Consider the following 24599-nt stretch of genomic DNA (forward strand, 5'->3'; position numbering starts at 1 on the left):
TTTAAGACTACACTTTTAATTCTCTCTCTCTCTCTCGCTCTCCTCTTCTCTCCCCCTCCATCTCTCTCTCACGTTTATCGATTCCTGCTTATCTCTTGATTAATTTACCTCCTAATTATCCCAGTTTTAATTACTCTGTCGCTGGCCTAATCTACATCTTAATTACTCGACTTCCCAACGCATGGTTTCTTAATTGACGTAATCTGGGGGGTTTTCACTTTTTATTCATTCCTTTTTTTAATAATACGACTAATTAATTTGGGTCTGCTTTTTGCCTATATTTATCATTTTATCTCTGTCTTTCTCTTTCGCTTGTATTTTGGTTTGGTATATTTATTGGTCTGTTTTTTTATGTTTTTTTTTATTACAGACAGACAGACAGACAGACAGACAGACAGACAGGCACATACCAGCCTCAGGGTAGCAGAAGCCAGTAGCAGTGGGCCTAGCGTGGATATCAACACCAGTAGCACACCATTCCCTCTTAGAGTCAACACATGTGCATTCAGTGTACCTCCGACCTCGCCATATGAAGGGGAAAACACAGGTCCTTCCATCCACCGTCGTTATCACATCTTCCTCTCCATCTACTGGGTGGAATAATAACAATAATAATAATAGTAATACCAATAACAACATCAACAATAACAACACACAGGTAACACTAAAGTGACACATATTAATTACCACCAGCATCTAACACCTTAATTAAGCACAGGTGTAGCTTAATGAGAGTTCCTTTAACACCTGCCAGTAATCAACCTATTCCCCTTAAGTAATTTTTGGTCACCTGGTCTTATACTAACAATAAAATTACACAACAAAATATAAAAATGCATTAAATATTTATATAACCCAGGAATTTTAAATCTGCATTGTTTTGAAAATTGGGTTTAAATTAATATTAAAATACCTGGGTAGTTTTACACCTCCAAAAATATCTTGCAGATAAAAATCATTGACTCCAAAATAGGTAAAAAAAAAATCACTGGGGTGGTTTTAAAAAATTCGCTCCTAGACAAAAGAAATATCGCTATGTAGTTATAAAAATTGGTTTAGTAAAAAACAGATATTGTATTTACTTTGTCAACAACCAAGGGGAAATAAAAATGAGAAATTGACTCCCTTGTTCTGGGTTTTGTAAGGCCTTGGTAACAGACCCACAGACAAACACGTACAGACATGACAGCATTTAACAGACACATTGACACGTACAAACACGGACACGACAGACAAATAGACAGACATGTATATCCAACAATATATTAAACACCTAACACCAAAAATTTAAGAAAAATAAACAAGACATAAGAGAAAATTAGATTAAAAATATCAAACATCACTCCTTCCTTCCTCACCTCCTTCTTGGCGCGCGTCTTCACCATATTCCAAGTCTCCGAACACCTCCCCGGGTTCCTCTTCAAAGTACTGCTGACCCTCTCCTACTGGCACTGGCACTACCATGAATTCGTCTATTGGTTCTAGCACTATCATAGCTTCTTCCATTGGTTCTGGCACTAACATGGGTTCTTCCATTGGTTCTGGCTCTATGGCTTCTATCTTTCCTTTTGGCACTCCCATTAGCCCTCCCAAAGGCCCTAACACTCTCATAGATCCTGACACCTCTCCAGACTCTTCCACAGACCCTAGCAGTCTTGTCACTTCCATAGGCTCTGGCACTGTCCTGAGAGGTGGTGGTGCCATGGGACTTGGGGCAAGCAGCTGGGTACCGACGTCGTCTCCTGAATCTATGGCCAGAGGAGAAGATTCAATAAAAGAGAAGAGAAAAAATCGAGACTACTTGATGTAAACATTATTAAAGGAGTAACATATTAATGATTTTGCATAGAAAGATGACAAACATGGTATTGATATGAGTACACCATCATCACTATCACCACTGTTATCACCCCTCACTATCACCAATACCCCCACCATCACCACCAACAATATCCCCCCAACACCATTACTATCAACAACACTCCATCCCTACCACCAACCACACCGCCACTACCCCCACTTCCCCCCACCACAAACCACACCACTACTACCCCCACTTCCCCCCCCACCACCAACCACACCACCACTACCCCCACTTCCCCCCACCATCAACCACACCACCACTACCCCCACTTCCCCCACCACCAACCACAGGAACCAGTATCCCACCTTGAGGTAGACCTGAGTCGAGGCAGAAGTCCCAGACGGTGCGGTAGAGAGAAGCGTTGACAGCTGTAGCACACCATCTCTTGAAGGAGTCGTCGCTGGTGCAGGAGGAGTATTCCTTCCCATCATACCTGAAGGGGAAGATGCACCTGGCCCCCGACACCGTCAGTTGTACCTCGCTATCTTCAGGAGAGAGGGAAAGAATGAGATAAAGAGAGAATATGAAGAAGAAGGAATAATTTTGGGGTGATGGTGAAGGAATTGGACGATAGGGAAGGGAGGAAGGGACACACACACACACACACACACACACACACACACACACACACACACACACACACACACACACACACATAGTTCACTGTTTCACTCAAATGCTACAGAGAGTTTAACTTTGTGACTGTCAGAGGGTCCCAGGGCAATTTGTCTCGGAAGCTTTGAGGATTAGTTCTTCAGGTTTGTTTGTATTGTTCTTCGCTGAGAAAGACTGAGAACGGCTGAGAACGGCTTACTTGGGGTCATGGAAAAGCGTGGAGGAATGTGGCTGAAGAACTTGCTGGGTGGTGGAGAGGGAGATGTTTTTCATTCTCTGATCTTTTGTGATGGTGACTGTGGTGGTGATGGGGGTGGTGGTGATGGCGGTGATGGTGGTGATGATGGTGGTAGTAATTGTGGTACTAATCATCATCATCATCATCACATTCAACCATCGATTTGCTCAAGTAATATTCACTCTTAATTACCATACATGTAAGAGATATCCCCCCATCCCCCTTCACACCTGTCCAACCTTTAATTACCATTTTGACGTCCAGGTGTTAGGGTGGTTGGGTCTACAGGTGTTAGGACGGCCGAGGCATCTGAAATAAATATAATAAAAAATAATAATAACAATAAATTAGTGTTTTATGATATTAATTAATTAGTAAAAATATTACATAGAAATTATAAAAGGAAAATTCAGATATATGTAATTAGAATTATATGTAAACAGTTCAAACTTGACCTCTCACCCCTCTAACCTGACCTCTCGACCCAATAACCTGGCCTCTCACGCCCATAACCTGACCTCTCACCCCAATAACCTGACCTCTCACCCCAATAACCTGACCTCTCGACCCAATAACCTGACCTCTCACCCCAATAACCTGAACTCTCACCCCAATAACATGACCTCTCACCCTCACAACCTGACCTCTCACCCCATAACTTGACATCTCACCCCCAGTTGAGTTATACCTTGACCTCACTCACCCCAATCCTCGGGACAGTAGTCAGTGCGGAGTGGCTTGCCGGTGCGGTCAACCTCGATGGCGCAGAAGGGCCACTGAGACTCAATCATGATGCAGCCGTGGTAGAGGTCGTCCTTGAAGGTGAACGGTAGGACACAAGGCGCTCCCGACACTGTCACTATCACGGCATGGCTACTGGTGGCTGTGATAGTGAGATAGATAGACAGATTAGACAGACAGACAGACAGACAGACAGAGATAGATAGATAATATATAGGTAAGGTAAGCTAAAGTGGACGGATATATAGATAAAACTATAATCCATCCATCTATCCATCCATCTATTAGTTTTTCCATTCAAATCCACCTCTCTCTCTCTCTCTCTCTCTCTCTCTCTCTCTCTCTCTCTCTCTCTCTCTCTCACACACACATGTATTTAAATATCTGAAACATAATATTATCCCAGCATCTGCAGCTGTACTCATCCCCCGGCCCCCCAGGCTGCTGCACTCACTCCTGTAATGACTCAGCTTCTAATATTTTTTACATAAACCGGAATTAATGGGTTGAATCTTTTTTACGTAAACTGGAAGAGATGAATTTCTTTAACGTGGAATTAATATATATATATACATATTTTTACATGAACTGGTTACAGGAGGTGAATTTATTTAACTTGGATTTAATAGTTTTTCTTTGTAATGGCAGTTGGAATTAAGTAGTCATATTTGTACACGAAGGAAATAAATTTTAATCCATTTACATATATTGGAATAAATGGGGGATATTTTTACATAACAATCAATACAATTCAGAACAACTTATCACAATAATTCCACATCACAAACGACTAATACCCTCAGCCAGCACAATCATTCATCACAAACTTGTAAATTAACCTAAGGCTTCACCTGGACACTGAGAGTTACCTGTTAATCGCTGTAATAATTTGTCTCCTGTGATCATTTGTCGTGGGATATTGGCCTGACTCTCCTCCTCCTCCTCCTCCCCATGACCCTCCCTCCTCCCTCTCCCCCTGAACCTCCTCCTCCCTCTCCCCCTGAACCTCCTCCTCCCTCTCCTCCTGAACCTCCTCCTCCCTCTCCCCCCTGACCCCCCTCCTCCTCGACCCTCTCCCCCTCACACTGACCATTCCCACCTCAACCTGACTCCCCTTCTCACCTGACTCCCCTCCTCACCCCTAACCATCCCCTCTTCACCCTGACTCTCCCTCCCCCCTTATTGACCCTCACCCCCTCCCACTGACCCCCCCCCCACTACACGTCACTATCAATCAGTACTGTTGCAGCCGCTTATGGGAGATGAATGAACTATAATTTTCACATTTGTTCCTGCCGTTGCTGACACGAGGGGGGTGGCGGAGAGGGGGAGAGGAGAGGGGTGAGGGAGAGAAGAGGTAGGAAGGAAGAGAGGTAGGAAGGATGAGGGGTAGGAAGGGAGGGAGAAGAGGGGGGGGGGATGAGGAGAGGAGCTATTTTTTTCTCATCTATTGATACGAGTCTAACCTAAACCTAACCAGATCTGACGTAACATGTGAGTGAGTGAGTGAGTGAGTGAGTGAGTGAGTGATTCAGTCAGTCAGTCAGTCAGTCAGTTTATCCACCACTCACCTGGAGCTTCAGGATTAGGACCACTGGGCATCTTATTCAAAGGCTTATCCAATATATCTGAAAAAAATAAAAAAGGTTTATATTCCAATAAAACAATTATACACCCATAGAAGCTCCCCCATACCTCTAATAGGTGACCCCATTAGCCCATACATACAGACCTGCCCATTAGAACCAGGATCCATTATATTTCAGAAGTCATAAGGATTTCATCTTATTCCTAATGACATTGAGAAATATTTAAGAAAACAAAGAAAACTCTAGGGACTTATCCACCCGTATTACACTTACTATGAGGGACTGTTATTATTGGTCGTGTTGTTGTTATTGTTGTTATTATTGTTGTTATTATTGTTGTTCGTGTTGTTGTTATTGTTGTTGTTATTGTTTTTATTATTATTGTTGTTGTTTTTGTTATTATTATTGTTAATGTTGTTATTGTTGTTAGTGTTATTAAGAACATAAGAACATAAGAAAATAAGGAGTCTGCAATAGGCCGGTTGGCCTGCGCATGGCAGCTCCTGTCGAGAGTTACTAACACTCTCTATCATCCATGAATCTATCTAGCCTCCTTTTGAAACTTTCCCGAGTTCCCGCACTTACTACAAAGTTGCTAAGCTTGTTCCACTCGTCCACCACCCTATTTGTGAACCAGTTTCTTCCTATCTCCCTCCTAAACCTAAACTTATCCAACTTGAATCCGTTGCTCCGAGTCCTATCCTTGTATAGGTTTGTATAGGTTAGGTTAGGTCAGGACTGGTTTGGTTAGGTTAGGTAAACTGACTAAAAAAACAAAACAATTATCTTGCTGCCGCAGAATGACCAGCTAAACTAACTGCCAGTTTGAGTGGATGACTGGCAGACAAATGGACTGGAAACACTAACTGTTTCAGTAAGCGTGGTTAATGGGTGAGGGGAGATTATGGGTTTGTAAGGGGAGTAATGGGGGAGTGGGGAGGAGGGCGATTGTGAGGGGGTGGGGGAGTGTGGAGGGTGTGGGGGGCGAGTGTGAGGGTAGTGGATGAGTAAGGTGGGTCACAGATGAGTGTGGGTTGGTGAAAGGTGAGTGAGGGGGTCGATGGGGTGAGGGTGTATGTGAGGTTAGTGAGGTGGAGTGAGTGAGAGGTGAGGTGGGTGAGGGGAGGTGGAGGAGAGGTGAGGAGTGAGAGGTGAGGTGGAGTGAGAGGTGAGGTGGATTGAGTGGTTAGATGGAGTGAGGGGTGGGTGAGGGTAACACATTCCACCGTGACAAACTGACCTGTCTGACTCCCCTGCCCGTGTACACACCAGAGCTGACAAATGACCAGTGAGTGTGTGTGTGTGTGTGTGTGTGTCAATGGAGAGGTAGTCAGCGAGAGCGAGAGAAACTTAGAGAGAGAAAGAAAGTCAGAGAAAGTCAGAAAGAGAGTGATTTTGACAGAGACAGACAGACAGACAGACAGACAGACAGACAGACAGACAGACAGACAAAAAGAAAAACACAGACGCAGACACACAATCAACCCAGGTAAAACACGTATGTAAACAGATAATACACAGACAAACAAACAAACAAACGTGTAACTACTGTACATAAACACACACAGAGAGACCGACACACCAAACAAAGAAAAAACATAAAAAAAAAACACACTACACAAACATCGACTGGGAGGAAATAAGAATCAGACAGGAAGCTTTAACATGGATGGAAAAAGTTAAAACGTTGAAATACTGAGAACAATTTATCAGGAAGACCTCACAGCCAGTCAACTCTAACTGTACCACTTCTGAAACACACACACACACACACACACACAGACACACACACACACACGAAACAAGCGGTAGGGAAAGTGCTAAAATAAAACAGAGATGAAAAAAAGAGATTGACTATACGGCTGGTGACCTCTCGTGCGTTGTGTAGACCGAATATCATGTCAGAATGGAAAAATGGAATATGTGTGTGTATCTGTGTGTGTGTGTGTGTGTGTGTGTGTGTGTGTAATAGTTTTGTAGTGGTCAAGCAACAGCAAGGTATCAATTTAGTAGCGGTTACAATGTAGTTTTGGGAGACACGTAACACTGTATTGGTTAGTTGATGAAGTTCTGGGGTTACACTGTGGTTGCAGTGGCTGAGTGGATAGTACCCTCCTATCTACCCCGAGTCCACCCAGCTTTGAATAGGTACCTGACGTTACAGTTGGGGTAGTGAGGTTGGTCAAGTGCATATCTCTTTACATTGATTTCTTATGTACGGGAGGAAAAGCCTTAACTTATGTACGGGAGGAAAAGCCTTAACTTATGTACGGGAGGAAAAGCCTTAACTTATGTACGGGAGGAAAAACCTTAACTTATGTACGGGAGGAAAAGCCTTAACTTATGTACGGGAGGAAAAGCCTAAACTTATGTACGGGAGGAAAAGCCTTAACTTATGTACGGGAGGAAAAGCCTTAACTTAACCTAACTTTCACCGTCTTATCCTGACCTCTTCTTCTCTCCCCTCATTCTCCCTCTAATTCTCTCCCTCCTCACCTTTCCTCACATTCTCCCCCTTCACCAACCCTCTATCCCCTCCCTCTCACCCCCACCCCTCTCACCCCCCCCTCTCTTTAACACCTACCCCAGTTAGTATAGCAGTAGTCTCTGGTAGTCACAGCACGCTGGTCGTCAACAGAGGTAGCGCACCACGGCTGTTCAGAATCCTCCATCGTGCACCCAACATGCTTACGACCCCGGTAGTGAAAGGGCAATGAACACTTCTTGCCTTGTACCGTGAAGACATGTACCGGGTGGACTTGTTGAGAGATAACGAGAGAGATTATAATTATTAGATACGGGTTGAGTTGGGAATGGATTGAGGGTGGGGTGGGTTGGGGTGGGGTGGGTTGGGGTGGGTTGGGGTGGGTTGGAGTGGGTTAGGATGGATTGGATTGGATACATACAACAGATATAACATCACTGATCCTACAGGGTGTCTCAAAAAAAATGTACATACACTACCCTACAGATTTTCGTGAAGATCGCGTGAAGGACATTGTATTACAACAGCAAAAAATTTCCTCACTTGTTGATGTGTGAGGTTCTGCCACCAATGAGGACAATATAGCTGTTGTAATATATTATCCTTCACGCAATCTTCACGAAAATCTGTAGGGTAGTGCGTGTAAAAAAATTTTGAGACACCCTGTACAGTGGAAATAACAATGTCCCTTCGATTTCCACTGGAACTCGTAAAATTACATTGAAAATAAGTGTAATTTCTTCTTCTCCTCCTCTCCCTCTTTCCCCCCCCTCTTCTCTTCTCCTCTTCTTCCTCCTCCTCCTCCTCCTGCTTTTCCTCCTCCTGCTTTTCCTCCTCCTTCTCCCCCTCCTCCTCCCTCCTCTGTATATGTAGGTTCAGGTATTGGGAAAAAAGGTATGTTCTTGACAGTTCAATTACACAGTTTTCAAACCTTCTGAAATAATCTTGAGAATATATGTAATACTCTGAAAGAATATCTATATTAAGTATCTGTATTCTCAAGCTCATGTACTTTCACTTTATTTTTCTCTCAGACTCTACCTGTGGTGAAAGTCATACCACCTACTTTCACTTCTTAGAGTGCACCTGAACCGTAACTAACCTTATTTTCCTTTCACTTTTGTTCCTGAATTTTGTCGTCAGTGAGACAGTAATTCTATTGGCAATTTTCAACCCTCTTTTTGGGGGGAGTGGGGGTGAGGAGGGAGAGGGAGAGGACAGGGTGAGGAGAGGGTGAGGGTTACGGAGAGGGGTGAGGGAAGGACTAGCAATGGGTGTAATTTTTTGTTACAGGATGAACTGAACTGCTATTGACAATCAACCTTTAAAATGACAATAACCGAACCTAACCTAACCTAACCAGCACACCCACACACAGATACCCCCCCACCCCCCCACACACACGGATGTCTTAATGAAGGCACAACTGACAGACTCACAGGTAAGCAACGGGGAAATCTCTGCTGGGCTGCTGGAGTGAGACTCCGGAATTGTTTCTGTAAAGAAAGGCAAAAGTACTGTAACTCTACTTTCTACATATGTACTTTCGATTTAATATTTAATTTCTCTGTTTTCACTGTAATTTGCTGTCTCCTATTTCCACTCGTAATTTTTTTTAGCTTTCTTTGTCTACTTTCACTCCAAATTTCACTTTCTATGTGTCGGCTTTCACTTTACTTTAGAAGACTAGTGACGTCACAAACACAATCTACGATTGGCTACGTGATGGCCGGTGACGTCATATGGACACCCTACTGTATGACTAGCTACTTAGATGACCAGTGACGTCACAAACCCAACCCATGAATGGCTAATATACAGTGTATATATAAGAAATGCCATCACATAGCCATTCATTGACTACTTGGCTACTATGCATAATCAATGACATCACATACCCCTGATTGGCTACTAAAGAATCAATGACGTTACATACTCTACCAGTGATTGGCTACTTGAGAATCAATGACGTTACATACTCTACCAGTGATTGGCTACTTGAGAATCAATGACGTTACATACTCTACCAGTGATTGGCTACTTGAGTATCAATGACGTTACATACTCTACCAGTGATTGGCTACTTGAGAATCAATGACGTTACATACTCTACCAGTGATTGGCTACTTGAGAATCAATGACGTTACATACTCTACCAGTGATTGGCTACTTGAGAATCAATGACGTTACATACTCTACCAGTGATTGGCTACTTGAGAATCAATGACGTTACATACTCTACCAGTGATTGGCTACTTGAGAATCAATGACGTTACATACTCTGCCAGTGATTGGCTACTTCAGAATGCATCAACACACACGAATAAAACGTATATTTATGATAATTGTATTTATCCAAATGGAATTACTTTGTCCACAGGAGTTAAAAAATGCAATTAAACTATAAGAGAAATTAATTACAATTCTCAAGTCAGCAGTAATTACGAGACTCTGAGTGACGTTTGTTTAAACTCAAGTGAAACAATTTATCTGTGTAATGAAAAAACAGACCTGATTATTAGTGTTTTTGTTCACACTGTTTCTATTAGTGTTCTTGTTAAGTGTTTTTGTTAGTTTTTATTTTTTATTGATTTTCATTTTCAGATTTTTTTAAATGTTTATTATTTTATTTGTTTAGTTTTTTTTTGTAGTTGTTGTTGTTTATAATTTTCCTTAATTTTCTTTGATTGTGTTTTAAATGGTTGTTGATTATTTTATTTGTTTTTGTTGTTGATACGTTGTTTACAAGAAACGCCACCACCACCACTCACCATTATAAGCAACACACACATCCCAGTCCAGCACCTCCCCATCAGGACGGATCTTCACAGCACACCACAGGTCCCATCCCGAGCTGCTATCCTCCTGACGCTGCTGTTGTGACCTCTTCCCCACACAGCTGTAGTGCAGGTATCCTTCCCACATGAACGGGAACACACACGCCTGTTTGGTCTTCGTAGCGACCACACGACTGTAGCCTGGGTGTGTAATGGGATTTAATAGAATGGTATGTCTGTCTGTTTGTCTGTCTGTCTGTCTGTTTCTGTGTGTGTGTATCTGTCCGTTTCTGTGTGAGTATCTGAATTTGTGTACGTTTGTTTCTGTGTCTGTCTTTCTGTGTCTGTTTCTGTATCTGTCTGTCTGTTTCTGCGTCTGTCACTGTTTTGTATGTCTGTTTCTGCATCTGTCTGTCTGTCTCTTTTAGTCTATCTGTTCCTGTGACTATCTCTGTTTCTGTCTAACTGTGTCTACTCTACCCTAGGGAAGTTTTACCTCCCAAGATCACTACACTAACTACTTACGTACATCAAGAGTAACAAATAAACACCAAAAAAGTGACCTTGAGAAACATAAGTGGGCAGTAATTAGGGTTGAATAAGTAACTAAAATTATTTACTGTAGATGTCATTTGGACGAGTGAATATACAGATATCAAACTGCGGATAACAGATCTTTAATCAGTTGTTCAGTAGTACATGTATTGAAAATTTGAACAAAGTGGTTAAAATCAAGATCATGGCCGTAAACACTTTTTCTCTCAGTGTTTAAATTTAAAGTGTTTAGCTACTTAAGTCGGTCGAGATAGAATATGACGGTCATCCAGCAATGATAAAATGATATAAATAATTTAAGATGTCACTTTCATTGGTAAGTTCTGCAGTGACTAGAGAGGCCGGTACAGAACCAGCAGGGTGTCCATATATGTTGCACGTGTGGAGGGCTACATCTAGTGCGGGAGGGGTGGCGGCAGCGTTTTTCCGGCGCTGGCGCTTATCTGCCTCGGTATGCAGTTGGGCTAACCCCGAAAGTATTGACACCTTCTCGTGTGGTGCTCCTCCAAGCGTACGGGGTGGAGTGATCGTCTCCCAGGTGAGGGGGTCGATTTGGCACTTTATCAGGTTTGTCCTAAGATTATCATTATAGCTTTTCAGTTGCCCGCCAGCGTTACGTTTACTATTCATTAAGTGACTGTAAAGTAGCTGCTTTGACAGCCTACTGTCGTCCATGCGGGGAACATGGCCAGTCCAACATAGTTGTTCATGGATAATTGTAGCCTCGATGCTCCTACAGAACTCAGAGCCCAAAGTCCTTCAATAATACTCAATAAGTATTCCATCAGTGATATTAACCTAGAACTTTGTGTATTTTGGGGAGAAAATTTATATAAAGATGAACTTGGAATATCTTAAGGGGGGAATATTTGGTGTTTATATCAAATAGTTAATAGTTAAGGGGGTAATAACCAATTAAATGTCATAGTTGTAATATCAATAAATTATAGTGCGATAATATGTAAATAATCCTTCTAAAAGTAATATCTACACACAGTTCCCTCATAATTAGATCAGTTACACCCTGGTAGATAAACAAACGTGTTACGGATACATGATCAACATGGTAGTGGACGAGAGAGAGAGAGGTGCGAATGTTAAAGGGTAACCACTACCATGATACAGAGATGAGGCCCAAGGAGACGACAATCATCACCTGTAATATTGTGAAGTGAGGTGAGGTGAGGTGAGGTGAGGTAGGGATAGGTGAAGTGAAGTGAGGTGAGGTGAGGTAGGGATAGGTGAAGTGAAGTGAGGTGGGGTAGGGATAGGTGAGAATGAGGTTAAGTTAGGTTACGTTAGCTCCAATCTATTACATACATACATACATACATACATACATACATACATACATACATACATACTCATACACATTGTCTTCATTATCATCCCACACAAACCATAACACACACACACACACACACACACACACACACACACACACACACACACACAATAATACCAATGTTACTTAATTCTTCTATAAGTCTTGAAAAGGAGAAAGGAAATGTGGATGAAATAGAGAAGTAAAAATGAAATAATCGGCTTCTCTCCCTCCCTCCTTTTCTCTCACCTCCCTATCCGACAACAAGAGAGAAATAAAAATAAATCTCCTTTTTTTTTGCGGGGATCGGAATGAATGGACTCTCTCTCTCTCTCTCTCTCTCTCTCTCTCTCTCTCTCTCTCTCTCTCTCTCTCTCTCTCTCTCTTATTGATATATATGATAAACAGTTATTATAAAATTACATTATCATAGCCAGTTGTGGACAAAATTCCATTAACTTTATAAAATTTGTGGACAAGATTATCCCGTCTTTGCTGGACTAAATGCTCATTGAAATTATGACTATAACCAGGGACAAAATTCTCTTGTTGTAAACAGTTGTTGACGATAATTCCCGGACACTTTTCTTTGGCCAGTATCAGGGAACGTCTTAACAGTAGTCCTTAATCACAGACTATGTAACTCACAAGGAGATGTTTTAAGAACGTAAGAATGGAGGAAACTGCAGCGGGTCTATTGGTCCATACTGGGCAGTCCCATTTACACCCAACCCCTATCGCTCATATATCCATTAACCTAAGTTTGAAGCTATCCAGCGTATTCGAGTTAATGATGATGTTTGGTAACTTGTTCCATTCATCCACTACTCTATTTCCAAACCAGTGTTTACCTATCTCGCGCCTAAATCTAAATTTGTCTAATTTAAAACCATTGTTACGAGTTCGCTCCTGGTTGGATAGTTTGAGTACCTTTGTTATATCGCCTTTGTTTAGCCCTGACTTCCATTTATACACCTCGATCATATCGCCCCTCACTCTACACCAAAGTGTTCAAGGAAGCTCGAGTCCACAACTGTACACACCCTCACCTACCCCTTATCTACCCTCTCACCCCTCACCTACCCCTCTCTCACCCCTCACCTACCCCCTCACCTACCCTCTCACCCCTCACCTACCCCCACAAACAATTTCATGAATAGCCAAATATGTTCATCAATTTCCGAGCATAATTGACGAGAATGCAGGTAATAATTAATATGGCCTGGTCTGGATTCCATAAAACTAATGGAATTTTCAACACGATTCATATAGTTTTCTTTATTTACACATGTAATAAATTTATCAGGGTTATGTTATTGGTGAATAGTTATAAAGCCTTAGAGGGTTATATTCAATATTTCGAAAACCGTAATTAAGAAAAAACTTATGGTATTATTATTATTATTATTATTATTATTATTATTATTATTATTATTATTATTATCATTATTATCATTATTTACATTCTCCCACAATTATCACCACCATCTCTATTATTCTCCTCCACCCTCCCTTCTTCCCCCGACCCTTACCTCCCTTTCATCTCCCTGACCCAACACTCCCTTACTGCACCTAAACAAAACACCCTCACCTCACCCTTGAACTCGTCTTGTTAAAAAATCGTCAGAAATACTTCAGTCACCCATGTGGAGGTGATACTTGGAATAGTCTTCGAGATTTAACCCAAAAATGGATGTTTAAACCTTTTTCTCCCTCCCTCTCTCTCCCTCTCCCTCCCTCCCTCCCTCCCTACCTCTCTCTCCTTCCCTCCTTCCCTCTACCTTTCCTTTAAAATCCTTTTCTTGCAATCTTCCCTCCCCCCCACCTCCCTCTTTCATCTCTTTTCTTTCTCTCTTCTTTTCCTTGTAATCTTTCCTTTTTCCTTTCCTCTCTCTTTTCATCTCCCCAAAAAAAATAAATAAAGAAATCTAAACCAAGTGAAAATAGACTTCTGTACCTGTGCTTTGGGATTTTGTCGCGTTGGAGTTAAAATTCGGGTTTTACCTCAGGCAGGCCCTGTCTTTAGGACGGATTCTACTTACTAATGTGTTTGTGTTGGTGGAGATTAATGGTTTTTTGTTAATGGGGGATGAGGAATGAGGCAAAAATATATATTTGTGTTTGTGGTTTATTTGTTTTCACTGACTCTGTAAATTTAATATCTGTTATAGTCAACTTTAACCTGCTCTCTCTCTCTCTCTCTCTCTCTCTCTCTCTCTCGTAAAAAAAATCAGAAATTATATTTTTGGACGCTATTTTTTTTTTACATGACGATTTTTGTCTGTACTTTAACAATATAATTTTTTTTGGTGTGTGTGTGGGTTTTTTTTTTCACAGGCGATTCCAGGCTGTTTTTTTTACTTCTTTTTTATACAATTCCGAATGGGCTGACCGTCTAAATTCAATTTCCTTCCCCCTCATCAGCAGAAAGGTCTCTCTCTCTCTCTCTCTCTCTCTCTCTCTCTCTCTCTCTCTCTCTCTCTCTCAGGTCTTGAGTCTAGTCTTCTTGTGATATTATTTCCGTCAATAAATACGATTAAATTATTAACTGATCAATGTGATTAACAGACAGACAGACAGACAGACACAGTGACAGTAAGCATATATATTTTTGTGTATTTAATATTACAAAAATACTGTTTTTTGGGTCTCTCTTTATGCCTGGAAATATATAATGTTTCTTTATTTCATTTCTATAAGATTATTCCAATGTTAAAACGTCAATTACAAAAATGTTAACTTTAAAGATGTAGTTTTCCTACTGTTAATAGAAATATATATACTGTATATATATCAGGAACATGATTTAATTTCCAATGTCTTAAAATTAAAATCAAAGGAAAGTTTCTACCTGAATAATTACAAAAAAACCAAGAGACAGGTAGATAAGGTATTTGGTACTGACCCCAATCCACCATGCAGAAGGAGACACTAGGGGAGGCGATGAAGGAGGTGAGAGAGGTTGGGCAGGAGGGTCTTGAAGTTTCTGGCTCGCTCCCACTCTGTTGGTGGACTTGACCCGCGGGACTCACTGGCAGGTGGCACTGTTCCCACCCCACGGTCAGTGATACCTCCTGTACTCCTGGAGGTGGAAGACGACGAAAGAGGAGGAGCAGGGGATGAAGAGGAGGTAGTAGAGGCGTTGAGGAGAAAGAAAAGGTGAAGAGGAGGATGAAGAGGTGAGGAAGATGAAGAAGAGGTGAGGAGAAGGAGGAGGAAGAAGTGGAGTAATGATTAATTGCTATGTTTTATGGGTGTGTGTGTAAGTCATGGTTGGGCAAGACAGTTTGAGAACGGGACCCACTATGTTATTCAAGAAGGTACAGTCAAAATAAAGCTCTGAATCTGATTTTTTTTTACCCTAAACTGTGACATTTTAAGACATTGTGTTCACCAAGTGTCATCGCTATATGTGGCATCAAGAGCATATATTATGTATGTTGCATAGACGAGAAATATTTACTCAATTCATTAAAAAAATCCGATACCATTAATATAATAGAAAGACCAATAAATTTAAAATCACAAAAAATCGCAGCCCATAGTTCAATGTAGATACTGACTAAATATCATTGGAATATGGGTCCAATTTTGAAATTTTTTTATACTTTTTTCTTAATACATTAATGAAAATATGATTCACCATATAGCGATAATTATCAGTCAGAATGTACAGAAAACTATGGGAATGAAACCGTAAAAATTTCAAGAAAATTTATGAATATTTTTTTTTTTTTTTTTTTAAGGGGAATAACCACCCGGGCACAGGTCATCGACCCACAACGTGGCCTGGTGGACGAAACAATAAGAATAAAAAGAAATTAAATATAGAAAAGGTGATGTAGTGAAGATGATAGTGTAGAGTCTACACTATCATCTTCACTACATCACCTTCACTATCATCTTCACTACATCATCTACAGTCTTCACTATCATCTTCACTACATCACCTTCACTATCATCTTACACTACATCACCTTCACTATCATCTTACACTACATCACCTTCACTATCATCTTCACTACATCACCTTCACTATCATCTTCACTACATCATCTACAGTCTTCACTATCATCTTACACTACATCAACTATACTATAAAGACAATGTCCTGTTACCTCTTACTACAATAATTCTCTGCCCATTGATGACAAACGACTACTGTCAGTGTACAGGAAGTGCTAGTATGTGTTGGTGTTGCACGATGAACAAAATAACGAAAACAGTGGTGTCCGGGTGGCGTAAAATGAAGCGGCTCCTGTGCTGCAAAAAACCACTTACCGACTCCACTCCCCACTCTCCTCAACCCACTCCACTCCCTACACCTACTCTCACTACTCCCCCCCTCGTTTCTCTCACCACCCCCTTTCTTGTGTCTAAGAGCATCTCAATTCCCCCCCACACTTCTTTCCCCACACCTCGTCACTCACCCACCCTCACCCCACACCCCTTCCTTCCTCTCACTACTTCCACTCGCACCGCTCTGTCTCGCATGTCAACGAGCAACACAACTCTACCCCACTGTACTCCATCAACACCTCTTCCCTCATCTACCCACACCCCCCTCATCTCCCCATTCCCTCTCTCACTCATCCACTCCCCCTCATTTTCCCACCCCTCTCATTGCTCTCCCCATTCCAACTCACCCGATTACATTTTGCTGTCTCTTACGGAGGTGCAAACAATGCCAATTATAAGGCGACTTGGGGCAGGGAGTTTCGGGATAGTTGACCTCATAATGTATAATAAGGACCTTAAGGTTTTAAAAAAAATGAAAAGAGTAAATTATGCGACATTCATTAAAGAAGTGAAGATTCAAAGGAAGCTTGACGGTGCCGGTGGTGCCCCCCGTATACACGCAGTGTGTCAAGAAGATTCGTCCGTCATCATGGACTACACCGGTATAACTTATGATAAGTACATCAATTATGCCACCACAAGACAAAAGGTTCACACACTGGTTAAAATCGCGGAAGCCTTATGTGAGATTCACCAGAAAAATATATTTCATAATGATTTTAAAAAAAATAATATAACAATTACCGTCGAAGAAAAAGATTCTACCGTCCATATAATCGACTTTGGAAAAGCAACAGACCACGACAAGTATATAAACCGCGGTAAAAAATCAAGATATTGGATTGCACCGGAATTCGCCTCTGGTGGCGTCACTTCTGCTGCGTCCGACACTTACTCTTTTGGACAGCTGGTGCGGGACGTCAGGGACTATATCACTGATAACGGACTAATACTTGAACTCCTTGACATGGTTGTTCAAATGACCACCTGTGAAGATCCTCTCCACCGCGTACCGCTGACAGAAGTTGTACGCGTCATGAATGAGTTCCTACCAATCGCAAACTGATCCTCCCCCTGGCCAGCTAATCCTCCCCCTGGCCAGCTACTCCACCCCTGACCGGCTAATCCACCCCTGGCCGGTCAATCCTCCCCCTGGCCAGCTGACATGTTCATAAAATAATAAATAAAATTTACAAAATTATTGAATAATGTTTTTATTCCTTTTATAGATATTGTTTATTATGAATTTATTGTGACAATAACATGTACTACAGTATATAAAGACAACTGTTAACTGATTCTGCTTGTTGAGATACATTCAGTGACACGCTTACAAGTACTGTCATATACATTATAATTTACAACTGTTATGTATCTTATTAGCAGAATAAATAAACAAAAATTTTTATACCTATACCATATTTTCTACATATAATTGTGACATCATATATGTCTTTGGTATAGGTTAGGTAAGGTTAAGTTAGGTTAGGTTAAGTGAAATAAGCAGACGAGAAAATTCTTCAGATCATCCAATCTATATAATGGAAAATATTAACTGATGTTTATGTAGGAGTGATATATCATCAGTTAAACCCAACTAATTTAACCTAACCTAACCCAACGGACCGTAACCCAACCAAACCCAACCCAACGGACCGTAACCCAACCAAACCTATCCCATCCCAACCCAACCGAACCCAACCTAACCTAACCAACTTTAATATAACCAAACACAACCAAATCAACCATAATCGAACCAACCTTGCAGCCAGAGACTCACCCCAGTTCAAGTTACAGTGGTCCCAAGAGCTCAAGAGTCCGGCTGAGTCCACCCTCACGGCGCACCAAGGGCGTGAACGACCTGGTGAGGTAATACAACTCCACCTAGTGATCCCGCCGTAGGTGAAGGGCAGAGTACACACCTCACCACCCTCTGTTACCACCACCTTCTTCTCTCCTGTAGAATGGAGGATATGGGAGACGTAGTATGGAGGATTGTAGAGGAGGAGGAGGAGGAGGAATGTTATGGAAGGAGAGAGAAAGAGAGAGAGAGAGAGAGAGAGAGATATTGATTTAAACCCATAATTCCCCCCAAAAATTAAGAGTTAAATCATTGATCTCCAAGAGTTTAACAATTGTCCATAAAGTCTTAAGCCATCGTCCAAAAATGGATAAATCACCATTCTTAAAGTGACCTAAAAATTTGACCTAAAAGAAATTTTAAGACGAAATAAAACCTTAATTGAGAATGACTCATAATGATCAGTAATTTATAAGTAACTTGAAATAAAATAGCTATGATATTTATAATTTTCTTCAAAGCTAATGAAAATCTAATGTAGGATCACAGAAACATTACTTAAAAGTGACTTGCAAGTAACTTAATAATATAAAGTGAAGAAGAGGTAAGGTACAGACACTCAAAAAACTATCTGTACTCTGGGTGGTCAATGAACTTCAGAGTGAACACTGTGACTCCTGTTGTCTCGGTAGGGTTGTCAAAATCCTTCGTCCGCTGTGTCATATTTTCTCAACACAATTTAGTATAGATAACTTTCTTTTGAGTGACTGCACCTTCAAAAATTTCAACTAAAGTCACTTAAAGACTTATAATTCAGCATGGCACTCACCTAGGTCAGCCACACAGACACCCCAGCCGGTAATAGTGCCTTGGGCGTCTAGCTGAATGGCACACCAGGGCCGGGAGCTATGAGTGCCAGTGCAAGCGAAGTGCCAACGCTCGGCGTAAGAGAAAGGGAAGTGACAAGGCTGATTCTTGGTGGTCAGGCTGTATCCTGTGTGAGATTATAGATATATAGATAGATAGATAGATAGATCGATAGATCGATAGATAGATATACATAATAATAATAATAATAATAATAATAATAATAATAATAATAATAATAATAATAATAATAATAATAATAATAATAATAATAATAATATAATAGCTACTCGTGTAACGAGGATGGCCGGCGCTAAGGACCATCTAGGCGAGAATTTGTTTAAGGTGTAGAAGCTGTCACCAACACAACAACCACACCCTGAGTTAACGAGCTGCATGACCCATTGTCAAGGAATAGTCCGAGAAGACCGGACAACTCGCCAACTGCACTGGCTAACCATTACCCCGGAACACGATCCACAAATCGATTAACATCCAGGTCCCAAATTACTGCTGGGTTGACAGAGGCAAATGGCGTAAAGAAACTTGCCCATAGTTTCATCTTGCCCGTGGATCGAACCCGGGTCCACTCGCTTGCGAGGAGAGCATGCCGACCATTACATCACAGGTCACCATACATACAGACACACACTGTAACATAAAAGGGCCACAGTCCCATGTATATACACTGCATTGTCACCTTTATCTGCCCAGCTTACTTCACACTACCCAAACCACTAGTTAACCAGCAGTCAACAAGTAAGAACACGAGTCATGAGATGGCTCCTGTTTAGTGGAAAACCATCGCCGGCTGTTGGGGGCGCCATCTGTGACAGGTGATGTCTACTCTAACCCTGGCAGTCAAAGTCAGTCCTACTCCCACCACCTCGGCTACTTGTTCTCCCTGTCTACTTCGTCGTGGAGTTGAGCGACTGTTACCTACACTGCCTGTGCACCGCGGACTCTACTGCCCAGCTATTTATAACGACTATTAGTACAGCTGAATACATTATTGTTCACACTTGTATATGTGTTATGTGTTGACTTTGTTTTAAGAATATTATATAAAACCAAACCTACAGTAATACATAACTATAAAAGCTCACAATACAAAAAGAGTGTCATTTGTTACATAATTGGGCATGAGTATTACAAGGTATTATAACTAAATAATTCCAACCAAAAAGTCCCAAGACACACACAGGTAAGGAAATTATTTAAAATTTTGAGATTAAAATAAAAGTAAAAGTTAAAGTAAAGGAATTTAAGATATTTTGCTTTCTTAGTTGCTCAGTTTCCGTAACAATACATACATACATACATACATATAGAGAGAGATAATGGTGCACACAAAGAGAGAAAGATAGATAATAATAGACAAAAAGAGAGAGAAATAATAGAGAAACTAAGTGCCAATGACTTACTCTTGTTACAGTGAGGGCCAGTGAAGCCCTCCAGACACCGGCAGGTACTGGGTGCCACACAGACACCACCGTTGAGGCAGCCATGGGGGCACTCTGGTCGGCACCCAAGCTGACCTCTGATCTTGGTGGTGCCTAAAGGCTCCCATAACCCGTGGCGACAGGTGAAGGTCATGCTGGTGTTGCCAGTCTCCAGACGGTGGTGGTTAAAGCAGGTGGCCTCAGCCGAGAGACAGTCCTCACTGTAATAATAATAATAGTACTGTAATAGTAATTAAGTGTTTATATTAGGTTTATGAATCTTTAAACTCTGACATTTTTTAAACAACTGTGTTTTGTGACATCGTCCTGAAAGGGTAAAACCATCGTCCTCAAAGGGCTAAACCATCGTCCTCAAAGGGCTAAGTCATTTTCCTCAAAATTTTAAACTATTGTGATCAAAGGGTTAAACCATTGTCCTCGAAGAGTTAAACCATTGTCCTCAAAGGGTTAATCCATACCTGGTAATTCTTAACCTGACCAGCTAACAAAAACACCCACCTGACGCTGATGTTCACCTGGCCCACGACATCGGGGGCTCCTCGACACCTGAGGAACTGACAGAAGGGGCCCACGTATTGGTCTGTACAGGCACACAGATCCGGGGCGACACAAGTACCGCCGTTGACACAGGGCTTGACGCAGTAGGGGGAGCACCGCAGGGAATCAGCAGCCATGGATGGTGTGCCCACCGTCTTCCAAGTGCCCTCCACACACTCCACCTTCACCAGACGCCTCCCGGAAAACATAACATATCTATCGAAGCATAACACAATCGCCTCGTTGCCCCCAGGACTGTCACCGTCAGGAGAAGGAGAGATCATAAGACATATTTTTTTTAGGCTGTGAATTTGGTACTTAACCCCAGATGTAATACTTCGAGGATACACATAAGGGAATTCTGTGTGTTAGATGTAACTGTTTCGTCATATAATTATAAAAAATATAAGGAATACAGAAATATACATATGCATCCAAGGTTGTGTATACCAACATGGTAAAAGAGTAATACAGCCATACCTAATTTGCATATGAGAGAAGGGTACAGTGGACGGTGGTGCTGTACAAAGGAGGGCCTTACAGCGAGGGCCATGGAAGCCGGCGGGACAGGCACAGGTGTTGGGGCCGTTACAGGTGCCTCCATTACCACAGGGGGGCACACAGCTGGGGACACACAGTGGCTCCTCCCCCAGACCTGCAGGCACCATCCACTCCCCAGACACACACTCCAGCAACAGATCAGAGGTCTTCGCCCCCAGTGAGTACCCTGACTTACACGTCACTGAAGCTCTTGATGAACTGTAAGATCATCACCGTTTCAGAGGCAGCAACATATATTATACGTAAATACAAGTCTTCTCCCTATATATGCACGTCCATATCCTCTCCCCCTTCCTTCATCCCCTACCCAGCTTCCAGTCCTTCCTCTATCTTCCCATCACCTCCCCAGCAACAAACCCTCACCCCCACCTCTCTCATCCCCTCCCCAGCGACACCCAGAACTCCCACACTCACTTGTATTTGATGAAAGCGTTGGGGAAGGTAGGCGGTTCTTTCCAGCAAAATTCCGGCCGGAGGAGTTGACAGCGCTCGCCGGTATAGGGCTCCTGACAGCGGCACTTGTTGGGCGTGACACACTCCCCGTGGTTGAGACAGGGCGGGTCACACTGAGGGAAGCAGGCTAATCTCTGGCTGGGTTGGATGCAGACGTCATGGGGAGTGTTAGGCGGACACCAGGCACCCTCTAGGCACCACAGCTCCACCTGGCTGGCACCCGAAGGTAAGGTAAAGCCAGCCCGGCACGCCACCACCAGACCACGAGGGCTGTAGCGGTGATGCAACAAACTTTATTAAGTAAACAAGATGGCATTTGTTTTCTCCTGTAACCTGGAAACAAAACAATCCAACACTCTCCTTGTACACTACTGGATTAAAAATAACTCTAAATACACAACACCAAAATTTACAATATCATATTTTACTTTAATTTACAACAAACTACAAAACTCAACTAACTCAACTAACTCAACTCACTAGATGATACACAAATAAACATCTACTGCACACAATTACTTCTCTATTAAACACACATCATCATTATTCAGTCACTTGCGTTAATACACCGGAATGAATTAGTAATAAATGGAGGTGTTTAGTGAGGCAAGTGAGGAGAGGATCTTACCTAATGGGGGAGGAGCTTTGGTGAGGAGCTTTGGGGAGGAGCTTTGGTGAGGAGCTTTGGGGAGGAGCTTTGGGGAGGAGCTTTGGTGAGGAGCTTTGGGGAGGAGCTTACCTAATGGGGAGGAGCTTTGGTGAGGAGCTTTGGGGAGGAGCTTACCTAATGGGGAGGAGCTTACCTAATGGGGACGAGATTACCTAATGGGGAGTACACTTACCTTATATGTATGACAGAGTTGGGTATCGGCAAGGGAGGGCCGAGACAGGTTGGTGGTGGAAGCTTCTCACACAATGGCCCTGTATATGAATTAATACAGTGGCACTGGTTGGCACCGATACATACACCGCCGTTCTGGCACCCTCCAACACACAAGGGGCGGCACTCAGGGTGGTGGTTAAGGCTGTTCGGGAAGGTCCACTGGCCGTAGTTACATACAAACTTAATCCGAGTCTCACCCGAGCTCAGAGCGAAGCCAGCAGTACACTCAGCCAACCCAACTGTGGAGCTGTGAGTGGCAGACCAATGACATTATGGAGAAGTCAGACAAAATGGATAATTCTGGACAAAATGGATGTTGGTCAAAAATGGATAAGTTGGACAAAATGGATAAGATCGGTCAAAATAGAACAATCTGAAAAGAATGGATAAGTTAGGACAAATATGTATAAATCAGGACAAAATGGATAAGTCGGGATAAAATGGACAATGATTTACAGCACTACAATCAACACTACTCACTCACCTATAATTTAAATGTGCGTTCGTGATGGTTGGAGGCGGCGACACACAATCGTTCCCTCTTGCCTGCCTACACAGTGGACCATCGTAAGACGCAGGACACGCACAGGTGTTGGGTGCCACGCAAGTACCTCCGTTCTGGCACTCCTCTTGACATACGGGGTGGCACTCTAGCTTGTTATCGTTGAGGTTGAGGCCAGCAGTATCAGGCACCCATTGGCCATTGACACAGGTAATGTTGAGGGTAGCACAGTCCTTCCCCAGCAGGTAGCCTTGGAGACACACAGCTTGGGTGGTAATGGGGCTGGGGGAGGTCGACAGGTGAGAGGAAGGGGGGAGGTCGACAGGTGTGAGGGTGGGGTAGGTCGACAGGTGTGATGGTTGGGGGAGGTCGACAGGCGTGAAGGAGATCAGACAGGTGAGAGGAAGGGGGGAGGTCGACAGGTGTGAGGGTGGGGGAGGTCGACAGGTGTGATGGTTGGGGGAGGTCGACAGGCGTGAAGGAGATCGATAGGTGTGAGGAGAGGGGGAGCAGGGTTAAAGTTATTAGTGTGAAATAGATCTAGAGGTCAAGTATATTAAAACAAATAAAGATTTGTACATGGAAACTCTCTCTCTCTCTCTCTCTCTCTCTCTCTCTCTGTATGTATGTATGTATGTATGTATGTATGTATGTATGTATGTATGTATGCCTCTCTCTCTCTCTAAAGGTCACCACTCACTCGTATCTCATGACGGCGTTCCCGACATAAGGCGCTGGATCGAAACACCTGACCACTTGACAGGTATCCCCGGCAAACTCCTCCGGGCATCGACACACCCCTGGCACTACACACCTGCCTCCGTGGACACAGGGCGGGGAACAGAGAGCCTCACACACCTGTTCCTTGGCGCTAGCGGCGGCATCAAGGCCAGGTAAGAGCCACGAACCTGCCACACAGGTGAAGTTGAGAGAGGTCATCCCATTCTTGAAGGTGTAGCCGTCGCGACACTCAGCTCTGGCATGGTTCTTCCTGGTGGGGGTGAGAGGGTCAGTGTGAGATAGATTTAAGAGAGAGAGAGAGAGA

At 42.6% G+C, this 24599-nt stretch overlaps 1 protein-coding gene across 1 annotated transcript in view; it reads right to left on the minus strand.

Moving 5' to 3' along the window:
- LOC121853227 overlaps window positions 1-24599 on the minus strand; it is a 74620-nt gene that overhangs the window by 17951 nt on the left and 32070 nt on the right. Inside the window, exons 12-30 of the mRNA XM_042347234.1 lie at window positions 24255-24545; window positions 23537-23836; window positions 23012-23299; window positions 22131-22439; window positions 21636-21914; window positions 21117-21410; window positions 20580-20818; window positions 19118-19282; window positions 18268-18444; window positions 15094-15270; window positions 10304-10510; window positions 8972-9028; window positions 7632-7805; window positions 5030-5086; window positions 3421-3600; window positions 2967-3026; window positions 2170-2349; window positions 1359-1748; window positions 411-590 (exon numbers count right to left, since the gene is read on the minus strand). Coding sequence (XP_042203168.1) covers window positions 411-590; window positions 1359-1748; window positions 2170-2349; window positions 2967-3026; window positions 3421-3600; window positions 5030-5086; window positions 7632-7805; window positions 8972-9028; window positions 10304-10510; window positions 15094-15270; window positions 18268-18444; window positions 19118-19282; window positions 20580-20818; window positions 21117-21410; window positions 21636-21914; window positions 22131-22439; window positions 23012-23299; window positions 23537-23836; window positions 24255-24545 — 4004 coding nt within the window. The remainder of the gene's footprint in view (window positions 1-410; window positions 591-1358; window positions 1749-2169; window positions 2350-2966; window positions 3027-3420; window positions 3601-5029; window positions 5087-7631; window positions 7806-8971; window positions 9029-10303; window positions 10511-15093; window positions 15271-18267; window positions 18445-19117; window positions 19283-20579; window positions 20819-21116; window positions 21411-21635; window positions 21915-22130; window positions 22440-23011; window positions 23300-23536; window positions 23837-24254; window positions 24546-24599) is intronic.

Source organism: Homarus americanus, unplaced genomic scaffold, assembly GCF_018991925.1.
Source record: "Homarus americanus isolate GMGI-L3 unplaced genomic scaffold, GMGI_Hamer_2.0 scaffold53139, whole genome shotgun sequence".
Lineage (NCBI taxonomy): Eukaryota > Metazoa > Arthropoda > Malacostraca > Decapoda > Nephropidae > Homarus > Homarus americanus.